Here is a 21,391-nt window from a genome sequence, read left to right on the forward strand (position 1 = left end):
CTCTCACAGAACTGCCATTCACCGGATGTCTTATTTGTTCTTTGCACCTTTCTCTGTGAAATGTAGAGACCGCTGAGCACGACAGTCCCCGAAGATCAGCAATTTCTGAAATACTCAAACCACCCTGTCTGGCACCAACAATCATTCCACGATGGAAGTCCTTCAGTTCACATCTCCTCATTCTGATGTTTGGTCAGAACAACAACTGAACTTCTCGACCACGTCTGTATGCATTGAGTTGCTGCCACATGATTGACTGATTAGATATTTGCATTAACAAGCAGGTGTACAGGGTGTACCTAATTAAGTGGCCACTGAGTGGATAATGTTTTGACTGTTGCAAATTATTGAATACAACATAACTTCCCAAACCTTATACTCAATGCCTTGACTAATAAAGGCAGGCAAGCTGTACAATTTCTTAATCACCCTGTCAAATTATGCAGCCATTTTCAGGGAATGGACTTAAACCTCAAGATCCCTCTATAACATCAAGGAGCTTATCATATTATGGATGTGAATGGTATTAAGGGTTATAGTCCAGGTGCAGGTAGATAGGACCAGTAAGTAAACCAGGCTGGCATGGACTAGATGGACCAAAGGACCTATTTCTGTGCTGTGGTGTTCTGTGGCTATTATCCCCAGTCCATTGAAGGCACATCTAAAAGAAAGTGTATTAGTTTCATCAATACTGTCCAGGGGAGAAGGTAAACCATCCCTATCCCCCCCCCCCACCATGGATCAGGCATTCGCTAACGTAGTTGGCTTTCGTTCAATATTTGAGATGGTCACCTGGCTTAAGGTCAATTAGAAATAAGCAATATACTGTACACTCAGTGCCCACTTTATTAGGTACACCTGCTCATTAATGCAAACATCCAATCAGCCAATCATGTGGCAGCAACTCAATACATCAAAGCCTGCTGACATGGTCACGAGGTTCCGTTGTGGTTCAGAACGAACAGCTCAATGGGAAAGAAATGTAATCTCAGTGACTTTGACCATGAAATGATTGCTGGTGCCAGACAGGATGGTTTAAGTATCTCAGAAACTGCTGCTTTCTTGGGATTTTCACACACAACAGTCTCTAGGAAATAGTGTGAAAAACACAAAGAAATCCAGTGAGCAGCAGTTCTGTGGGTGAAAACGCCTTGTTAATGAGAGAGGTCAGAGGAGAATGGCCAGACTGGTTCAAGCTGACAGGAAAGTGACAGTAACTCAAATAACGTTGCATTACACCAGTGCTGTGCAGAAGGGCATCTCTGAACGCACAACACATCCAAGTCTTGAAGCAGAAGCCCAGAAACATACATTCAGTGGCCACTTTATTAGGTATATGAGGTACCTAATAAAGTGGACACTGTGCGTACGTTGGAATTATTTTTAATGCCGCCACTCTGTGAATGAAGGAAAACAGACCAGACCGTGAAAGGGAAGGAGCTTGGGATGTTGTATCTCACCAGTAAGGAGATCGACCTTGCCTGCAGATGTCTTAGCAGGACTAGAATGTAGAGGAAGAAAGAGAATGGGACGCAGGGGCACCGAACACAATGAGAAAAAGAGGAATTCATATAGAGACACCAGATACTGGAATCTGGCACAGAAAATACACTGCTTTTGGAACTCGGTGGGTCAGCCAGTCTATGTGGAGGGCACTGGAATATTGCGAGCAGCTTTGGGCCCCTTATCTTAGAAAGGATATTCTGGCATTGAAGATGGTCCTGAGCAGGCTTTCAAGAATTATCCCAGGGATGAATGGGTTAACGTATGAGAAGCATTTGATGGCTCAGGGCCTATACTCGATGGAGTTTATAAGAATGAGAGGGGGAACCTCATTGAAACCTACTGAATATCGAACTGACTAGATAGAGTAGATGTGGAGAGGATATTTCCTACAAAGGAGGAGTCTCGGAGAGGGCACAGTCCCAAAATAGAAGGATGTCCCTTTGGAATAGAGATGAGGAGGAATTTCTTTAGAGGGTGCTGAACCTGTGGAATTCATTGCTACAGGTGGTTGCAGAGGCCAAGGCTTGGGGTATAATTAAAGCGGAGGTTGATAGATCCTTGATTAGTCAGGGCATCGACGGTTATGGGGAGAAGGCAAGAGGAAGGGGTTGTGAGGGATAATAAATCAGCTATGATGGAATGGTGGAGCAGACTTGATAGATTGAATGGCCGAATTCTGCTCTTATGTCTTCTGGTCTAATGGTCCAGGAATGATCAGGAATCATATGAATTCTTATTATTACAAGAGGTTCTGAAGATGCTGGGAATCCAGAGTAATACAAAAAAGTTCTGGTGGAATTCAACAAGTTAGGCAGTAACCATGGAGAGGAAAATAGTCAGTTTTGGGCTGGAATTCATCAACACCACTCATAGGAATTTTTACTCAAGTTTTGGGGTGAAATAGGAGTTTTATTGTGCAAATCTTATACTTTGCCAAATTGAAGACTTTCCCCACTCTCTGAGCTCTCCTTCACTGTCCTTGCTGAGTATGTGGGATTACGGGAGGAAGCCTGAAAAGGGACACACTCACCAGCTGCCAGGAGAGAAGGAAGTGCCACATGCTGAACCATATCCTCCAGCGGGAAGCACTGGCGAGCGATGAGAATAGCAATGAACGTAGCCAAGGAATCATGGAATGACAAATCGCTGACCTTGGGAAAAATTACAATAAGTAGCAAGTCAGAGATTTGCAAAGGTGATCATTATGTCCTACAGACAGACACAGACCCTTTGGCCTACCACGTGGATGCCAACCACCAAGTACCTAAGGAACTAAATCCCAGCCGCCAGCAGTCTGTCCACATCCTACTAGATTCAAGTGATTAGCCAGATACATCTCAATTATGGGAGATTTTGTCGCCATTACCAGTTCAGACAGTGTAATCCAGATTTTAATGATTCTTTGGGTGAAGTAAAAGCTTTTCCTCAGATCTTCTCTAAGCCTCTTACTCCTCAACTTTAAACTTTGCCCTCTGGTCTAAAACAACTTTGCCACTGTGGAATGGTTTCTCAGTTATCAATAACTCTCATTAATTTTGTCTACCTACATCACTTATTAACAAGCAAAATACTAAACTACAGTAATGCTTCCATTGGATGTCACAAGGGAAAAGAACGGACAAGAAATGAGATTAAAGAGAGACTATTTGTCATATATACTTCAGAATAAATGGTGAAATGCATTGATTGCTTCAAATCAAATCGGTGAGGATTGTTCTGGAGGCAGCCCGCAAGTGTTACTGTGCTTATTAGCCCTTACTGTACATCTTTGGAATGTGAGAAGAAGCCCAAGCACTCACGGGGAGGATGTACAGACACCTTACAGACAGTGGCAGGAATCGAACCCCGATCTTACAGCTGGCATTGTAAAATGCTGTGCTAGCCACTCTGCTGGTGTGTACGTCCCTTCCATCTGCCTTCCCAGTGAAGCATCCTAATTCACAGAGCTCCACCTCATCCATAAGAAGCCATCAGAGATTGGAACCCTCTCCTCACTTGTTGAAAAGACATCTGGCTTCGCCACGCTAAACATACTTTCAACTCACAAAGCCATTGTGGTCCTTTCCTCCACACACTGAATTATGTTACAGTTAATGGAATTCTTATGAAGACCATAAGATATAGGAGAAGAATTAGGTCATTTGGCCCATCAAATCTTCTCCGCCATGGCTGATTATTATCCCTCTCAATCCTATTCTCCTCCCTTCTCCTGTAACCATTGGGATCTTTACAAAACAAGAATCTATCAAGCTCCACGTTAAATATACCCAGTGACTTCACCTCCACAGCCATTTGTGGCAATGAATTCAACAGATTCACCACCCTCTTGCTTAAAATATTCCTCCTCATCTCTGTTCTAAATGGACATACCTCTAATCTGAGGCGGTTTCTTCTGGTGCCAGAACTCCTCCACTATGGGAAATATCTTTTCCATGCCCACTCTGTGTAGGGCTTTCAATATTCGATTTTTTTTTTAAGCATGCCGCACCAGTCAGCCATTCTTTCTGGTGCGTGGTGTCAAGATTGGTTTCCTTTCGGTTTAACTGGGTCATGATATGAACACTTCTAGCTTGATCCTTGTTTTTTTTGTACGAGGCCGAGTGGCTAGCTTGACGCTTAGCCCGCCACGGATGGAAAGCATGCTCGCGGGTGGCCCGACTTGGATTCGAACTCGGGAGCCTTCGCTCCGGAGTCCAGCGCTGATGCCATACTGCCACCAGCCGGCCCAATAATCGATGCATCAATGAGATACCCCCTCATTCTCTAGACTCCAGCAAGCACAGGCCCGGAGCGTTAACCCTGTCACTTAAGGGATCATCTCTGGATGATCTCCAATGCCAGCATATTCTTTCTCAGGTCAGGGGCCCGGAACTGCTCACTATACTCCAGGTGTGGTCTGACCAATGCTTTGTAAAGAGTCAGCATTACATCCCTGCTTCTCTACTCCACTCCTCACTAGTTCTAGTGAAGTACAGTGGCTGTGGTAGCACCAGACAATGCAGTACAGGCAAACAGATAAATTATTGGCCATCAACCCTCCCCACAATCCTCATAGAATTTCTACTTCAGACCATGAATGAAATCTTCCAACGCCCTTCAGAGATGAAAGGATTAATAAGAACATTAGGGGCATCATTTTCTCACAGCAGGTGGTAGACGTATATACCAGAGGAACTGGTTGTGGCAGGTTCACTTGATGCATTTAGGAAGTTGAGGTATCTAAAGTAATGAGAGGCAGAGATAGGGTAGATAGCTAGAATATTTTCCCAGGGTAACAAGTCAAATATTAGAGGGTATAGTTTTAAGTTTATAGTTTAAAAGGGAATGCACAGAGAGCTCTGGGGACTGGAATGCTCTGCCAGGGGTTGAGTGGAAGCAGTTACAATAGTGACATTCGGGATGCAAGGAATGGAGGGATATTGATCACGCGTAGGCAGAAGGGATTACTTCAGTATGACAGCATGTTTGGCATAGACAGAGGCCAAACGGCCCTTTTTCTCCATGCAGTACAGCTCTACATAGGGCCCCAGAGGCAGAGTCACAAGATTAAGGGGTTCTCATTCAAACATGAAATTCTTCCTCACTTCTGTTCTACAGGGATGTCCCTCCATTCTAGGGCTGTGCCATCTGGTCCTGGACTCACCCACTATAGGAAATACCATGTCAAAATCCACTCAATCCAGGCTTTTCAGTATTTGATAGATTTCAATGAGATCTGCCCCCGAATTCTTCTAGATTCTAGAGAGTGCCGGCTCAGAGCAGTCAAATGCTTTCATTCCTTTCATTGCAGGGATAATTCTTGTCAATCTCCTCTGAACCCGCTCCAATGCCAGCACATCCTTTATTAGATGAAGGGCTGCAAACAGCTCACAATACTCTAAGTGTGTCATTTGTGTTAACAACCAACAGAACTTAAGGGTTGTGCTGGCGGCAGTCCAAAAATGTCACCACCCATTCCAGCACCAACATCGCATGCAGACAATTAGCAGTGAAACAATTCTATTCTCTAATTGTGTGGTTCAGAATTGGCTTGCCCATTGAAAGCAGAGGGTAGCAAGAGATGGAGTGTATTCTGCCCGGAAGTCAGTGAAAAACAGCAGTGTTCTGCAGGGATCTGTACTGGGACCCTTGGTCTTTATGACTTTCCCAAATGAATTGGATGAGGAAACGGAAGAGTGAGTTAATAATTTTGCTGATGGCAGGAAGGCTGGTGGAGTTGTGGATAGTGGGGAGGTTTGTTGTAGGTAACAACACGACATTGACAGGACGTGGAACTGGGCTGAGAAATGGCAGAAGGAGTTCAACCCAGAAAATCAAGAAATGATTCATCTTGGAAGGTTGAATTTGAAGGCAGAACACAGGGTTACTAGCAAGATTCCTAACAGTGTGAAGGAACAAAGGGATCTTGGGGTCCATGTACACAGATCACTCAAAGTTGCTGCGCGAGTTGATAAGTGAGTGCATGGAACACCCCACTGGAAGTGATGGTAGAGGCAGATACATTATAAACACAAGAGACTTTTCAGATGCTGGAAACCCAGAGTAACACAAAAAAGCGATGGAAGAACTTAACTCCTATGGCGAGGAAGAAAGAGCTGACATTTCATGCCAAGACCATTCATTAGGGCTGGAAAGGAAGGCAAAGAAGCTAGAATAAGAAGGTGGAGGATGGGAAGGAGTACAAGCGAGAAGATGATAGGTGAAACCAGTTGAGGGGGCAAAGGGGAGGTGAAGTGAGAAACTGGAAGGTTATAGGAGGAAAAGGTCAAGGCCTGAAGAGGATGGAATCTGATAGGAGAATTGATTGGACCATGGGAAAATGGGAAGGAGGACAACAACCAAAAGGAGGTGATGAAAAGGGGAGGAGAAGGGGTGAGAGGGTAACCAAAATGTGGAATGGAAAATGAGAAGGAGAGAGAGGGAAGAAACTACTAGAAGTTAGCAAAATGAATGTTTGTGGCATTGAAAGAATATGAGATGTTGCTCCTCCAACCTGAGAACAGCCCGGTCATGGCAGTAGAGGAGACCATGGACCAACATATCGGAATGGGAACGGGAAATGGAATTAAAATGTTTCGCCAATGGGAAACCCTTCTTGTAACGTGACAATGCTTGACTCGGTCTCATTGGTGTAGAGGTGACTGCACTGGGAGTACTAAATGCCCCAACAGACTCATTAAGCAGATATATTAGGGGCATTTAAGAAATTATTAGATAGACACATGTATGATAGAAAAATAGATTGCTATGTAGAACATATTCTATGTTCTTGATCTAGTCATAACTACTGGACATGGTCATCTTCCCCTCAGGAGAATGCCAGTGGTGAGCAGAGCAATGAGCACACTGTGAGCTTACATCCACACTGCAGAGAAGGTCGTTGAATCCCCAGACATGGTTCGATGAGCAGCAAAGAGCCTTTAGAACACCAAGCCATTCGGAGCTTAGGACAGTGCAGCAAGCTGTCAGCTCTGCACAAAGATTTGCGATGTCATTAATTCTGCAAAACAGCAAAACAGGCCATTAGAGTCATTGAGAGGAGGTATTTTCACTCAGACAACCTGAGATTTATTTCTCCCCTTAAAATACGGAGCTAACCCTCTTTATCTTGCGTTGTTGTTAGTGCCTACCTCAAAAATACTTAATAGACTCACACAAGAAGGTTGCTGATTAATGATGGAGCAAAATGGTAATAGCCTATTGGTCGATATACAAACATATACAAAGACTTTACAGGTGCAAATAGTCTCCTTACAGGAGGAAGGATTTTCAAGCTATGGAGAGAATTCACTACAGGTTCACCAGATAAATCCCAAAATGATGAGATTGATGTTACAGGTCAGATTGGGATTAATTAGGTTCACATTCACTAGTTAATAGGTTAATGGGTGACAATGTTCCTTTTACACTGTTATGTAGTGTCCTCAGTCTGATAGGCTGCCCATTCAAACTAATCTCACCCTAACAGCCTTATCCTATAGCAACACACAAAGAAACTGGAGGAATTCAGCAGGTCAGGTAGAATCTGTGGAGGAAATCGACAGCTGGCTCTTTAGGTCAGGATCCCTCAACTGGAGCTTCATCCTACACGTCCTTCCCATCACCCTCTGTGATTTCAACATTACATTTCAGAATTATATCACCCTCTTCGTAATTCAACATTAAATTTTATTTTGTCTTTCATTCCTGGATTTAAATAATCATTACAGAAATGATTTTGGGATTAAAAGGCTTGTCACATGAGGAGGATTTGATGGCTCAGGGCCTGTACTCACTGGAATTCAGAGGAGTGAGGGCAAGTTCATTGAAACCTAATGAATACTGAAAGGCCTCAATAGAGTGAATGTGGAGAGAGTGTTACCTACAGTGGGGAAGTCTAAAACCACAGGATGCAGTGTCAGAATAGAGGGGACAGCCTTTTAGAACGGAGATGAGGAGGAACTTCTTTCGCCAGCGAGTGGTGAATCTGTGGAGTTTGTTGCCACTGGCACCTGTGGAGGCCAAGTCTTTTGGTATGCTTAAGGCAGAGGATGATATGTTCTTGATTAGTCAGGACATGAAAGGATATGAGAGAAGGCAGGAGATTGGGGTTGCAATCTCAAAATGGATCAGCATGGATGAAATAGTGCAGCAGACCAGATGGGCCAAATGGCCTAATTCTGCTCCTATGTTTTATGGTCTTATAGTCTCTGAACTGAAGCATTAACTTGGTTTCTCATGCCACAGATGTATCTGACATGCTGAGTTTTCCAAGCATTTTCCCTTTTATTTCAGATTCCAGCACCTGCATTTTTTATTCATTATCACAGGTGAGCATGAGCAAAAGCATTAAAACATCCAACAGGTAAACACTTTTCACCTCTTACTACCTATCAGTTAAAAAACACACAGTGGCCACTTTATTCGGTAACCCATTCACCCGCTCGTTAATACAAATATCTAATCAGTCAGTCTTGTGGCAGCAACTCAATGCATAAAAGCATGCAGACCAAACAGAATGGGAAAGAGATCGTAAATGAATATTTAAATAATAAATGGGGCTCTTATCTGAAGATTTTTTGCTGAAGGCTCAGTGGACCCAGAGAGCAGTAAGGCAGGATTTGGGATGTACGTGTCTCAACTTGGAGTTGAGATTGGTCACTGGGTTTCCGATTGTATTTCTGTCTTTGCAGAATTATTAGCAATCCTCTGGGCCTTACGGTAGATAGAAGACTCTCAACCATGCAGGGATATCATCTGTTTGGATTCTGCTGCTGCCTTAGAGGCTAGAAAAGGGAATAAATCAAAAGCTTGTCCTGACATAGTTATTGAGATTTGCTTAGTTTTGTTTAGAGTAGGGAAGATGGGTTGTGAAATTCGATTTACATGGATACCTGGGCATGCTGGGGTGGAGGGAAATGAAATCGTGGATGGCATTGCAAAGTCTTCCTTACAGAGCAGGCAAGTGGAAATTAAAATACCCCTAGGCAGAGCAGAATTGAGAAGTAGGATTAAAAAAAAGGCAGAAAGAAGAAATGGCAAGAGGATTGGAAAAATGAATTAAAGGGAAGGCAATTCTTTTCTAGTCACCCTCTAGTTAAAAAGGTCTCAGACTGTTACTCTTTAAATCATAGAGATATGCTGAAATTAACAAGACTTAGGTTGGGGCATTGTGGATTAACTATTACATAAAGATAATAGGAAGACATCCTACTGGATTATGTGACTGTGGTAGTCCAGAGACAGTTCAGCATGTTTTGCTGAGTTGTAATCGATATAAAATTGAAAGAAGAATATTGTTCAAGAGGCTGTCTGACTTACATGTATTTTGTTTTTCTATTATATCTTTGTTTGGCCACCAAGAGGACCACCATCTGATTGAAACGTTTATTACACTGTTTCTACATGCGACTAGTTTATATTTGAGAATTTCAGTTTCTTGAAATTCGGTAATGAATTGTACATCCTGCGGAAGGCAGTAATACGCCTAGATGTGTCGGAGGAGGAGGGGGAGGGGGAGGGGGAGGGGGAGGAGGAGGAGGAGGAAGAAGGAGGAGGAAGAAGGAAGAGGAAGAAGGAAGAGGAGGAAGGAAGAGGAGGAAGGAAGAGGAGGAAGGAAGAGGAGGAAGGAAGAGGAGGAAGGAAGAGGAGGAAGGAAGAGGAGGAAGGAAGAGGAGGAAGGAAGAGGAGGAAGGAAGAGGAGGAAGGAAGAGGAGGAAGAGGAGGAAGAGGAGGAAGAGGAGGAAGAGGAGGAAGAGGAGGAAGAGGAGGAAGAGGAGGAAGAGGAGGAAGAGGAGGAAGAGGAGGAAGAGGAGGAAGAGGAAGAAGAAGAAGAAGAAGAAGAAGAAGAAGAAGAAGAAGAAGAAGAAGAAGAAGAAGAAGAAGAAGAAGAAGAAGAAGAAGAAGAAGAAGAAGAAGAAGAAGAAGAAGAAGAAGAAGAAGAAGAAGAAGAAGAAGAAGAAGAAGAAGAAGAAGAAGAAGAAGAAGAAGAAGAAGAAGAAGAAGAAGAAGAAGAAGGAAGAAATCTGATCTAAGTGACTTTTACTGTGGAATCATTGTTTGTGTCAGGCAGATGGTTTCTACTACTGATCTCCAGGGATTTTCGTGCAGAGAGTTCTCTAGAGATTACAGGGAATAGTGCGGAAAACAAACAAAAATATTTAGTGAGTGTCAGTATTGTGGGCAAAACAAGCTTGTTAATGAGAGAAGTCAGAAGAGAATGACCAAACTGGTTCAATTGGACAGGTAATAGACAGTAATTTAAATTACTACATGTTACAACAGTGGTGTGCAGAAGAGCATCTCTGAACACACAACACGTTAAGCATTGAGGTGAATAAGCTACAGCAGCAGAAGATTATGAATATGGTGGTATTAATAAAGTGGTCACTGACTGTATTGTGTGATATGAACATTAGAGTATTGGGCAAATTCTCAGAGAAGATGTGATTCCAAAGTTACAGGGTCAAATGAAAATCAAAGAAAAGCTGCAAATGGAAATCTGAAACAAAACATAAGAGGTATAGACAGGCAGGTTTTTTCCCATTGAAGCTGGATGGAACTGGAACTGGAGATCAAAGGTTAAGGGTGAAAGGTGAAATGTCTAAGGAGAACATGAGAGGGAACTTCTTTTCTCAGAGGCTGGTGAGTGTGCGGAATGAGCAGCCAGCAGAAATGGTGGATGCTAGTTTGATTTCAACATTTAGAAGTAATTTTGATAGGTGTGTAAATGGCAAGGATATGGAGGGCTATGGGTTGGGTATAGGACAATGGGACTAGGCAGAATAATGGTTCTGCATGAACTAAATGGGCTGAAGGGCCTGTTTCTGTGCTGTAGTGTTCTATGAGTCTATTGCTCTAGCAGAAAAAGACTCAAGCGCTTGGCAGGACGAGGGTTTCTCTGAAAAGAGAAAGGGTCAGTTTTCAGTAACAGTGAAATTGGTTAGAATAAAGAAAACATCTCTGATTTTGGAGACCAAATAAGTTATATATATTTTCTTTCTTCCTAATGACAATATCTCCTAATGATCTTATAGAAACATAAAATTATGAAAAAGATAGCTAAGATGGAGGCAGGAAAATTGTTTCTACTGGTAGGTGAGACTAGAACGAGGGAGACACAGCTCAAGATTTGGGGAAGTAGATTTAGGACAGAGATGAGGAGCAACTGCTTCTCCCACGGAGTGGCAAATCTGTGGAATACTCTGTCCAATGAAGCAGTGGAGGCTACCTTAGTAAATAATTATAAGACAAGGTTGGATAGATTTTTGTATAGTACAAGAATTAAGGGTTATGGGGAAAAGGCAGGCAGGTGGAGATGAATCTATGGCTAGATCAGCCATGATCTTATTGAATGGCAGAGCAGGCTCAATCAGCCAGATGGCCTATTCCCGTTTCTATTTCTTATGTTGTTATGACACAGCATCTTAGACCTGAATCATTAATTCTGTTTTTTCTCTCCTAAGATTTGGCTGGCTTGCACATTCTGTTGTCATTAGAGTATCAAACGTTCTCCTCAAAAGTGGCCGATATCAAGTCAACCACAGAAGCTTCGGGAACAAGACTAAAGCAATATGGTCCAGCATACATTTTGCAAGGGCTCCCCAGAACTCAATCCTGCTCCCCCACCCACCAATCTCTGTAATAACAATAAGGACTTTTACAGGTGTGGAACACCAAATTCCATGTGTAGCATCTGAATGGCCTTTAACGGAGGGAGAGAGGGGGAGAGGGGGAGGGACAAAATGAACGTGTTCTCCAGTGGTACCATTCACTTTCCTCTTCACAAGATTCAACTGCACTAGGCAATTCTACCTATCTGTGTCCTGGTGTCCCATGCAAACGTTCATCAGAGCATTGCAGACAAAGCTGTAGCGGTTGGCCGCGTTGTCACTCAGAATCTTCCCCAGCATCGAGTAATTGACATTATGGGCAGACGGATTTTCGATGAAATCCAGCATGAAGTCGGGGTCCCAGAGCAGGTTGGAGTTGGAGGGCTGCACGTTGCTGTAAATCGTCTGCTTGACCTTTGAACAGGCGCTACTGAGGATGAGAAAACACATCTCATTACATTCAATCGTGAAAGAGCAAAAACTTCATCTAGTCCGACAGCATGTAAGCAGTATGTTGTAGCCCATGTTATGGCAGTTGGGATAAGGGAAATTTGCCCTGATGGAATTACTGCCAAACTTTAGACAAAGAATAGAAATACACTCTAAACAATTTTGTGTGGGAATGAATGAGCACAAAATGAACAGGGAGAACTGAAACAGTTTACCAGGTACAATAATTATAGGCTGCCAGTTCACAGCAGGAGGCCACTTAAGGGACTGATTTTGGAAAATGATTCAGCAATCCCTAGAAACCCGTACAATTACCAATCAATGTAACATCCACTTCTTAATTAAAACAAGAAGCCCTTCTCTTTTGCCTACAGTTATAATTTCTTTGCGAATAGACCAAGTACAAATTGGGATATTACTGTTGAGAGGAAATCTTCCTGTAACAAATAATTGCCTGTTAAAACAAACAAGAGAAAATCAGCAGGTGCTGGAAATCCAAGCAACACACACTCAAAATGCTTGAGGAGCTCAGCAGGTCAGGAAGCATCTATGGAAAAGAGTACAGTTGATGTTTCATGGGATTCAGTAGTGAAAAGGAAGTTGTATTTTCTAGGAATGCAGCCCTTCCATAATCGATATCTTAGCCTGCTGACCTATTCCATTTCGTCATAGTTATATGGGTAGCACAGTGGTGTCATGGTTAGGGTAACACAATAACAGAGCCAGTGACCCAGGATCAATTCTGCTGCTGTCTGTAAGGAGTTTGTATGGTTTCCCCTTGAGTGTGTGGGTTTCCTCCGGAGGCTTCAATTTCCTCCCACCCTCCAAAGGTGAGTACAGAGGACATGTCAGGGGTAAGTTTTTTTTATGCAGAGTGGTAAGAGTGTGGAATGGGCTGCCAGTGATGGTGGTGGAGGTGGATACGATAGGGTCTTTTAAGAGACTCCTGGAAAGGTACATGGAGCTCAGAAAAATAGAGTGCTATGGGTAACCCTAGGTAATTTCTCAGGTAAGGACATGGCCGGCACAGCTTTGTGGGCCAAAGGATCTATATTGTGCTGCAGATTTTCTATAAATACAGATTAGTAAGTTAATTGTTCACATGGGTAAAATTGGGTGGAACGGGCTTACTAGAGTAGAAGTACCTTTTACTGTGCTGTACCTCTAAATAATAAAGCAAAAAATATAACCAAGGATGTACTGCGTCTATTTACATTAGACGTAAATAGATAAAATTCTGCCATTTTATCCAGAGTTTCAGAGTTGTCCGGCGACTGCTCTGCCAATGAGTTTCCTCAGAACTGGAGCTAAAAGTTTACAACTCTGCAACTGCCTAAAGACCATCAAAGTCCTTCCAACGGGCAACCAAACTATTTCAAGTAAATACTGTTTCCCATTGAGGTTGAAAAGCAGGATTATAATGGTGGAACTAAAATGAACCATTTATAGCTCAGCACTCTTTTTGTAGTTTTTTATGCCCGGGCGCTTCTGCTCTTAATAAGTGCTCAAAAGATTAATCATTGCATGGTAGCATTGTGGTTAGTATCATGATTTGCGGCACTAGCAACCTGGGTTCAATTCCCACTGCTGTCTGTAAGGAGTCTATACGTTCTCCCTGTGAGCACTTGGGTTTCCTCCGGATGCTCTGGTTTCCCCACACATTCCAAAGATGTACAGTGTGATGTGTGCAAGCGATATTGGAGCCGCAGCACGTCCTCAGATTGACTTGGTCTTTGACGCATTTCACAGTATGCTTCGATGTACAGAACTGTGCAAAAGTCTTAGGCACAAGTAAAAAAAATTCTGTAAAGCGAAGATGCTTTCAAAAATAATAAAAACGTTTTTAAACATCAAAAAAGGATGATAAAGAGCAGTGAACAGTAAAAAAAAACTAAATCAAATCAATATTTGGTGGACCACCCTTTGCCTTTAAAACTGCATCAGTACTCTTCACTGTTGTGCAGTTTTATGAGAAAATAAGGTAGGATATTCCAAGCATCTTGGAGAATTTGACATGGTTCATCGGCAGACTTTGGCTGTCTTGCTTGATTCTGTCTCTCCAGGTAATCCCAGACAGCCACAATGATGAAGAGATCAGGGCTCCGTGAAACCATATAAAAAATCCACTGTGCCCAAGGCTTTTATACAGTACTGAACATGTGACAAATGAAGCTGATCTCTTTAAGACAAATAACTTCAATTAGAATCATAGTTACACAATGTGGAAACAAGCCCTGCGGCCCAACTTGTCTATGAAGAGCAAGTTGTTCACCTGAGGTAATCCCATTTGCCCATATCCTTTGAAAACTTTCCTATCCCTGTATCCATACAGATGCTTTTTAAACATTGCAATTGTGCCTGTCTTGACCACTTCCTCTGGCAGCTTATTCCATACACTCACCATCCTCTGTGGAAAAAAAAAATCAGGTTCCCTTAAGTTTCTTCCATGCCTTATTAAACCTGGTTGGCAAAATCTGCTGAATTACCGGGCACTTTAACAAAGTCGATATAATGTCTGTGACAAGGAATAGCACAGTAGAGTAGGGGTTAGCATAACACTATTACAGTGCCAGCAACCCGGGTTCAATTTCTGTTGCTGTCTATAAGGAGTTCGTAAGTTCTCCCCACTGACCGTGCTGGCTTCCTTTGAATGCTCCAGTTTCCTCCCACGCTCCAAACACATAAGGGTTAGTAGGTTAATTGGTCACATGGATATAATTGGGTGTCACAGGATTGTTGGGATGGAAGGGCCTATTACTGTGCTGGATCTCTAAATAAATGCAAATAAATAATTTGTGCCAAGGTTAATATTTTCATTTCAGCAAACGCAGCAATTAGTCCCTGCAGGGAAGGTAACACGATCTGGTTTATTTTACTCCCATTTTCAAATACAGCAGGATCATTTCTCAGGCATTTTTATTTCAAACTGATGGTTGTCAAATGATCGCTCTGGTTGTTTTAGTGACCCCGATGTGGTTGCAGTCCATGTTAGATGATATCAGGTTGGGAGATGTGGTGGGCAAAAAGTGATCCAACTCTCATAGCATCTCAATGAGGAAACACTGCCATTCCTTCATCACTGTGGAACTCAGCAGTTCATGCGGTTGGGTCATTACTGAAACCTTAAGGGCATTAATTAAAAAGGTAGCCAAGTCAGAAAAGGTGTTAATGTTTTAACCCAAACAAGTTACAGGAATAGAAGGTAACCAGATAAGACAGAAGGTCTGGATGGTAAGTGTGGAGGGAGAACAGCTCTCTCCGATTCCTATCTTTGGGAGGCATTTAAACTTTGCATAACGCAAACAAAAGCATCTACACGCTGTCACCAAGCTATCAACCAGAAAGTGAAGCCAATCTAGACCTGGACAGTTCGTAAAAGAACTTCAGAATCAGAAATGAGAACACAGATTTTGTCTACTCATGGTATGAACAGAAATGGTTTATCATTTGCCACAAAGTTCTTTCATGCCTGAACACCAGCTCAAGACCATAAGACCACAGGACATAGGAACAGAACCAGGCAATTCAACCCTTCGGGTCTGTTCTGCCATTCCACCATGGCTGATTATCCCCCTCAACCCCATTCTCCTGCTTTCCCCCTGAAACCTTTGACACCCTTACTAATGAAGAACCTATCAATAAATATACGCGATGACTTGGCCATTACAGCCGTCCATGTCACAGATTCACCACCCTTTGGCTATCGAGATTCCTCATCACCTCTTTCCTAAAGGGACATCCAGCTACTCTGAGGCTGTGCCCTCTGATCCTAGACTCCCCCCACCATAGGAGACATCCTCTCCATGTCCACTCTATCTAGACATTTCAATATTCGACAGGCTTCAGTGAGATTTCTCCTCATTCTTCTAAACTGCAGCAAGTACAGGCCCAGAGCCATTTCATTAATTCCTGTGAACCTCCTCTCGACCCTCTCCAATGCCAGCTCATCCTTTCTTAGATAAAGGGCCCAAAACCTGCTCATGATACTTCCTTAAGAATTGAGATGAGCAGGAATCTATTTTGCCAAAGGCTGGTGAATACTTTCCTTAAATCACCTTGAGGTTATGCCCCCTGGTATTATCATTTTCCTCACTGGGACAGGGTTGAACATTAAATCGGTACCCATACTGACAGGCTGAGAGATTCTAGGCTTTATTTTATTTAGAGATATAATTTGGTAAGCACAATTCAATCAACTGGAATGGTTTGAAAAGAATGGATCAACAACCAAGGATCCTTTTAGAATTACGAGGGATTATATTTAATTGTTTAACTACAAATGGATATCAGTCTTTTGCACAAATAGCAGATAATATAAAGAAAGAATTGCAAAAATATGGTTCAAAAAGACATCCCAGAATGCTTTACTGTCAATTCCTCCCTTCCCATTTAACCACCACTTCTTTAATAGGAAAGTCCAACTTGTGGGGCATAATCTGCTGACTACACTGGGAAACATAGCAGATAGTATACTGCTAGGACAGAAGCAGCAACCCGGGTTCAAATCCCGGTGCTGTCTGTAAGGAGTTTGGATGTTCTCCTGTGGTTGCGTACGTTTCCTTCAGGTGCTCCAGTGTCCTCCCACAGCCCAAAGACACATGGGTTAGTAGGTTCACAATTATGAGAAAATCTACCGATGTTGGAAATCTAAAGCAACACACACACATGTTAGTGGAACTCAGCAGGTTAGGCAGCAACTATGGAAAGGAGTAAACAGTTGACATTTCAGGCCGAGACTGTCATCCGGACTTCCCCTTCCATTCTATCCCTGATGAAAGGTCTTGGTCCAAAATGTTGACTGTTTAGTCTTTTCCATAGATATTGTCTAACTTGCTGAGTTCGTCCAGCGTTTTGTGTGTGTTGGGTTAGTAGGTTAATTGGTCACATGGGTGTAATTGAGTGGCATGGGGTCATTGGGCAGAACGGCCAGTTATCATGCTGAATCTCAAAGTAAACACTTCAGATAATGACTGAAATCTCTCACATCTCTGTCCATTATCACCAAACACAGCTCAGATATCACACAGGTTATTAATATCAATTATATTTCAATAATTTACAACTGGAATCATTTAGAACAAGATTCTTGTTGCAACAGCATCAGAATAAAGAAGTATACTTTAGTAATAAAGTAGACAATGACAATACAATGGTTGTGATTTTTTTCTCTAATTTCCCACACCCCCATTCCCTCTTATTCCATTCCCCACTCTGGCTCCCCTCTTGCCTCTCCTCTTTTCCTCACTTGTCTATCACCGTCTGCTGGTGCCAGTCCTCCTTCCCTTTCCCTCATGGTCCACTCTCCTCTCCTATCAGATTACTACTTCTTTAGCCCTTTGCTTTTTCCACCTATCACCTCCCAGCGCCTTACTTCACTCCCTCTCCCACCCACCTGACTTCATCTATCACCTTTTTACTTGTACCCCTTCCCCTCCTCCAGCTTCTTATTCTGGCTTCTTCTCCCTTCCCTCCCTTCCTGAAGCAGGGTCCCGGGCCGAAGCATTCATTTTTATTCATTTCCTTGAACGCTCCCTGACCTGCTGAGTTCTTCCAGCATTCTGTATGCATAACTCTGTATTTCCAGCATCTGCAGAACGTCTTGTGTTAGTGACTATTTTATTAAGTTCTTTGAACTTGTCATTTTACGTTGACGGTTGGTTAAAAAAAAATTAACCAAAGTAACGCTTCTGCAGCCTTAAAAGAAAAGGGTGCCATTGCCAGGTGTTGAGGAAGTGTAGTTATTCACCTGAAAAGATCACCAAACTTGCTCCTTAGGTGGCTGCAGGATACATAAAGGTCGTACAGGTAGGCCAGGATGCACCTTTCAGGAGAGGAGCACTCTGAAGGATTGACAACGTGCTTTACTACCCCACAGAGTCTGCAAGAGAGAAGACGCAGAAAGGAAATTAGAAGAATCCGTCTGTGACCTGAAAAAAATCAACCTATTCTTGATTCCTCAACTTAATATTTCAGACCTTTTAGTAGTAAGCACTGGCAGGAAGTGTTAGAAATACTTGGCCATTCAGGTAGCGTCCGTGGATTTAGAAAAAAAGGTTAAACATTGGCAAGCTCCATTTGGATCAAGCTCTGAAGCTATGAACCTTTCTGCCTCACCACTCACGCCATTTTTAGTAAGAATTTGCTTGCAGCTGTGCCATCATGATCACTGTTTAAATCTAAAGGTTCAACGAAAAACTTTGTTCTGCAATCTCATCCAGTTCACCACATTGATACAATAGACAGTAGGTGCAGGAGTAGGCCATTCGGCCCTTCTAGCCAGCACCGCCATTCACTGAGATCATGGCTGATCATACACAATCAGTACCCTGTTCCTGCCCTCTCCCCATATCCCTTGACCCCGCTATCTTTAAGAGCTCTATCTAACTCTCTGTTGAAAGCATCCAGAGAATTTAAGTAATACAGGGAAAAGCAATGTAGAATGTAGAATATCGTGTTACTTACAGAGAGAGTGCAGTGCACGTAGACAATGAGGTACAAGGTTGTCTCTTTAGGACAGAGATGAGGAGGAATTTCTTCAGCCTGAGGGTGGTAGGTCTGTGGGTGGTTATGGAGGTCAAGTCATTGGATACACTTAATACAGAGGTTGACAGGTTTTTGATTAGTAAGGGTGTTAAAGGCTACAAGGAGAAAGCAGTACAAAGAGGTTGAGGGGGATGATTGTATGGTGGAGCAGGCTCAGTAGGCTAAATTCTGCCCCCATGTCTTCTGATCTGTTATGCTCTAAGGCCATGATAAGGCCATCTTATTGTTCAAGAGGCCCCTTCAAATGTCTGATAACACAGGGGATAGAAGCTGTTCTTAAGCCTGGTGGAGTGTGCTTTCAGGCTTTTGTATCTACTGCTAATGGAAAGAGGGGAGAACAGGGAATGTCCAGGGTGGGTGGGGGGGGGGGGTGGCTTTGATCACGTTGCCTGCTTAATTAATGCAGTGAGAAGAGTAGACTGAGAAGCCTAGTTTCCATGATGCAGTGAGCTGGGCCCTCAACCCTCTTCAGTTTCTTGTGGTCCTGGGCACAGTAGTTCCCATTCCAAACTACGATGCATCCAGATAGGATGCTTTCTATGGTGCTTCAATAAATATCAACATAGACATGCCAATATTTCTCATCATCCTAAGGAAGTAGTAGTGCTTCCTAATTCTGTTCCTATGCCTTACAGTCTATGGTCTTATGGAAGTAACTGATAGTAGTGGAGACTGACTCCAATCCAAAATCCAAATGCTGCTTAAATAATATCATTCCTCTGCACCTACAGCACATTGAAGATAAGCTTGACTTCTGTTACGAAGTATGAAGTATTAAGCTCTATGAAGCGAGATTTAATGAGAAGGGTATCACACCAAGTGAAAGACTTAGAAACAGACACAGGGGTGGTTATTGAGTCAGTGAGCAGAGGTGAACGCATTCAGTGAGTGGTAAGCCATGATTAACACCTTGATTCCTTTGGGAGAGTGCCAGAGGAAACCAACTTTCGTCAGGATTCTGGGGGACAGAGGGAAGCATGGAAAATGGTGGGTGGGAGGGGTCAAGGGGGGAATATGGTGGACAGACGGTGACAAGAATGGACAGCTGTGACTGAAGAGCAATATCTTTTTCATAAAAGTTGTGGAGTTCAGTCTGTGTGATGGAGACTGATCCAAATCAGTCGGCATGGTAGCGTAGCAGTTAGTGTAACAGTATTGCAAGGCCAGCGACTCAGGTTCAATTTCTGCCGCTGTCAGTAAGGAGTTTGTACATTCTCCCTGGGACGGCGTGAGATTCCACTAGGTGCTCCAGTTTCTGCCCACATTCCCAAGAGGTTTGGGTTACTAGGTTAGTTATTCACATGGGTGGTGGTCTGGAGTTCTGGGTTGGAAGGGCCTGTTACACATGTCTCTAAAACAAATTTAAAAATAAACTTGACAATATTGAACTTTTTTTTCTCACTTCATTAGCCGACTGCTGCAACATTTCTAGCTTTTTACATCGTTAACAACTCTAATTGTTTTCGCAGGAACCTAAGAGACTGAGAGGAGATCGGAGAGGAGCTTAGAAAATTTATGTGAGGCATCAATCTTTTCCAAAAGTTAGAACTGTTGAATTCTGGAGGGCATTGAGTTCTGTAATAGTGCGCAGTTAGTATGATGTTATTACACCTGGGGCGTCAGAGTTTGGAGTTCAGTTCTCACCACTGTCTGTTTGTACATTCTCCCTATGACCGCATAGGTTCCCTCTGGGTACTCCGGTTTCCTCCCACAGTCCAAAGATGTACCAGTTAGCAGGGTAATTGGTCACTGTTAATCATCCTGTGATTAGACTAGGGTTCAATAGGTGGTTTGATGGACGGGGTGGCTCATTGGGCCAGAAAGGCCTGTTCCATGCTGTATCTCTAAAAAAAAGGATAAAGTGAGGAGGGGAGACTTGTTTAAAGGAGATGTATGGGACAAGATTTTGTTTCATACAGAGAATGGGGTGGTGATGGAGGGAGATGTAATAATGGTATTCAAAAAGCTATAAGATAGGCTCATGGACGTTGGGGAATGGAGAAATGTGGATCATGTACAGGTTAGTTAGATCTGGCATCATGGCACAGATATTGTGGGCCGAAGGGCCTGTTCTTATGCTGTAATGTTCTATAACCAACTTTAGACTGCAACCCTGACTGACTTCTGCACACTAAGGAATCTGTAGAAATTTCAGAGATCAGAGAATCATACTCACTACAGTGCAGTTTGGCTCATCTCATCCGTGCTGGCTATTAATCTGCCTAGTCCCATCGACTTGCATCCAGACCATAGCCCGCCATACCCCTCCCATCCAAATTTCTCTTCAATGTTGAAATCGCACCTGCATCCACCATTTCAGCTGGCAGCTCACTTCACACTCTCGACCCCTTCAGGGTGAAAAAGTTCCCCATGTTCCACTTAAACATTTCACCTTTCACCCTCATACCATGACCTCTAGTCCTAGTCTCACCCAACCACGGTGGAAAAAGTCTGCTTGCATTTACCCGATCTGCACCCCTTATACATCATACGGACAACAAAACTGCGAAGCTCACCCTTCAAACACTTGTGCTGTCTGGTCGGGATTGAGCACGAGGCAGGAATGGTAGCGTCGAAGCACAGCCACGATGCACAGACACAGCCCTGTTGTGTAGCTCCCAGCCAGACTTGAAGACTTCAGCAGCAGCTCAGCTTCCACCACACTTAATTCATTCAGCAACTGAGGCATTAAACACACAGGATTAGAGCATGTGATATGCAGTTGATCCAGTTCAAACTTCCAGAGTTCACGGTTCAGACTTCAGCAATAGTATGGAGCCCAGCTGTGGACAGTGCACTTC

At 43.1% G+C, this 21,391-nt stretch overlaps 1 protein-coding gene across 1 annotated transcript in view; it reads right to left on the reverse strand.

Annotated features, from left to right (window-relative positions):
* The window catches only part of LOC132406765 (mediator of RNA polymerase II transcription subunit 12-like protein), a 689,991-nt gene that overhangs the window by 152,767 nt on the left and 515,833 nt on the right, over positions 1 to 21,391 (reverse strand). The window contains exons 21-25 of the mRNA XM_059992729.1: positions 21,107 to 21,270; positions 17,794 to 17,925; positions 11,800 to 12,027; positions 6,865 to 7,006; positions 2,537 to 2,657 (exon numbers count right to left, since the gene is read on the reverse strand). Of these exons, the coding sequence (XP_059848712.1) occupies positions 2,537 to 2,657; positions 6,865 to 7,006; positions 11,800 to 12,027; positions 17,794 to 17,925; positions 21,107 to 21,270 (787 nt within the window). The remainder of the gene's footprint in view (positions 1 to 2,536; positions 2,658 to 6,864; positions 7,007 to 11,799; positions 12,028 to 17,793; positions 17,926 to 21,106; positions 21,271 to 21,391) is intronic.

This window comes from Hypanus sabinus, chromosome 2 (assembly GCF_030144855.1).
Source record: "Hypanus sabinus isolate sHypSab1 chromosome 2, sHypSab1.hap1, whole genome shotgun sequence".
NCBI classification, from domain to species: domain Eukaryota; kingdom Metazoa; phylum Chordata; class Chondrichthyes; order Myliobatiformes; family Dasyatidae; genus Hypanus; species Hypanus sabinus.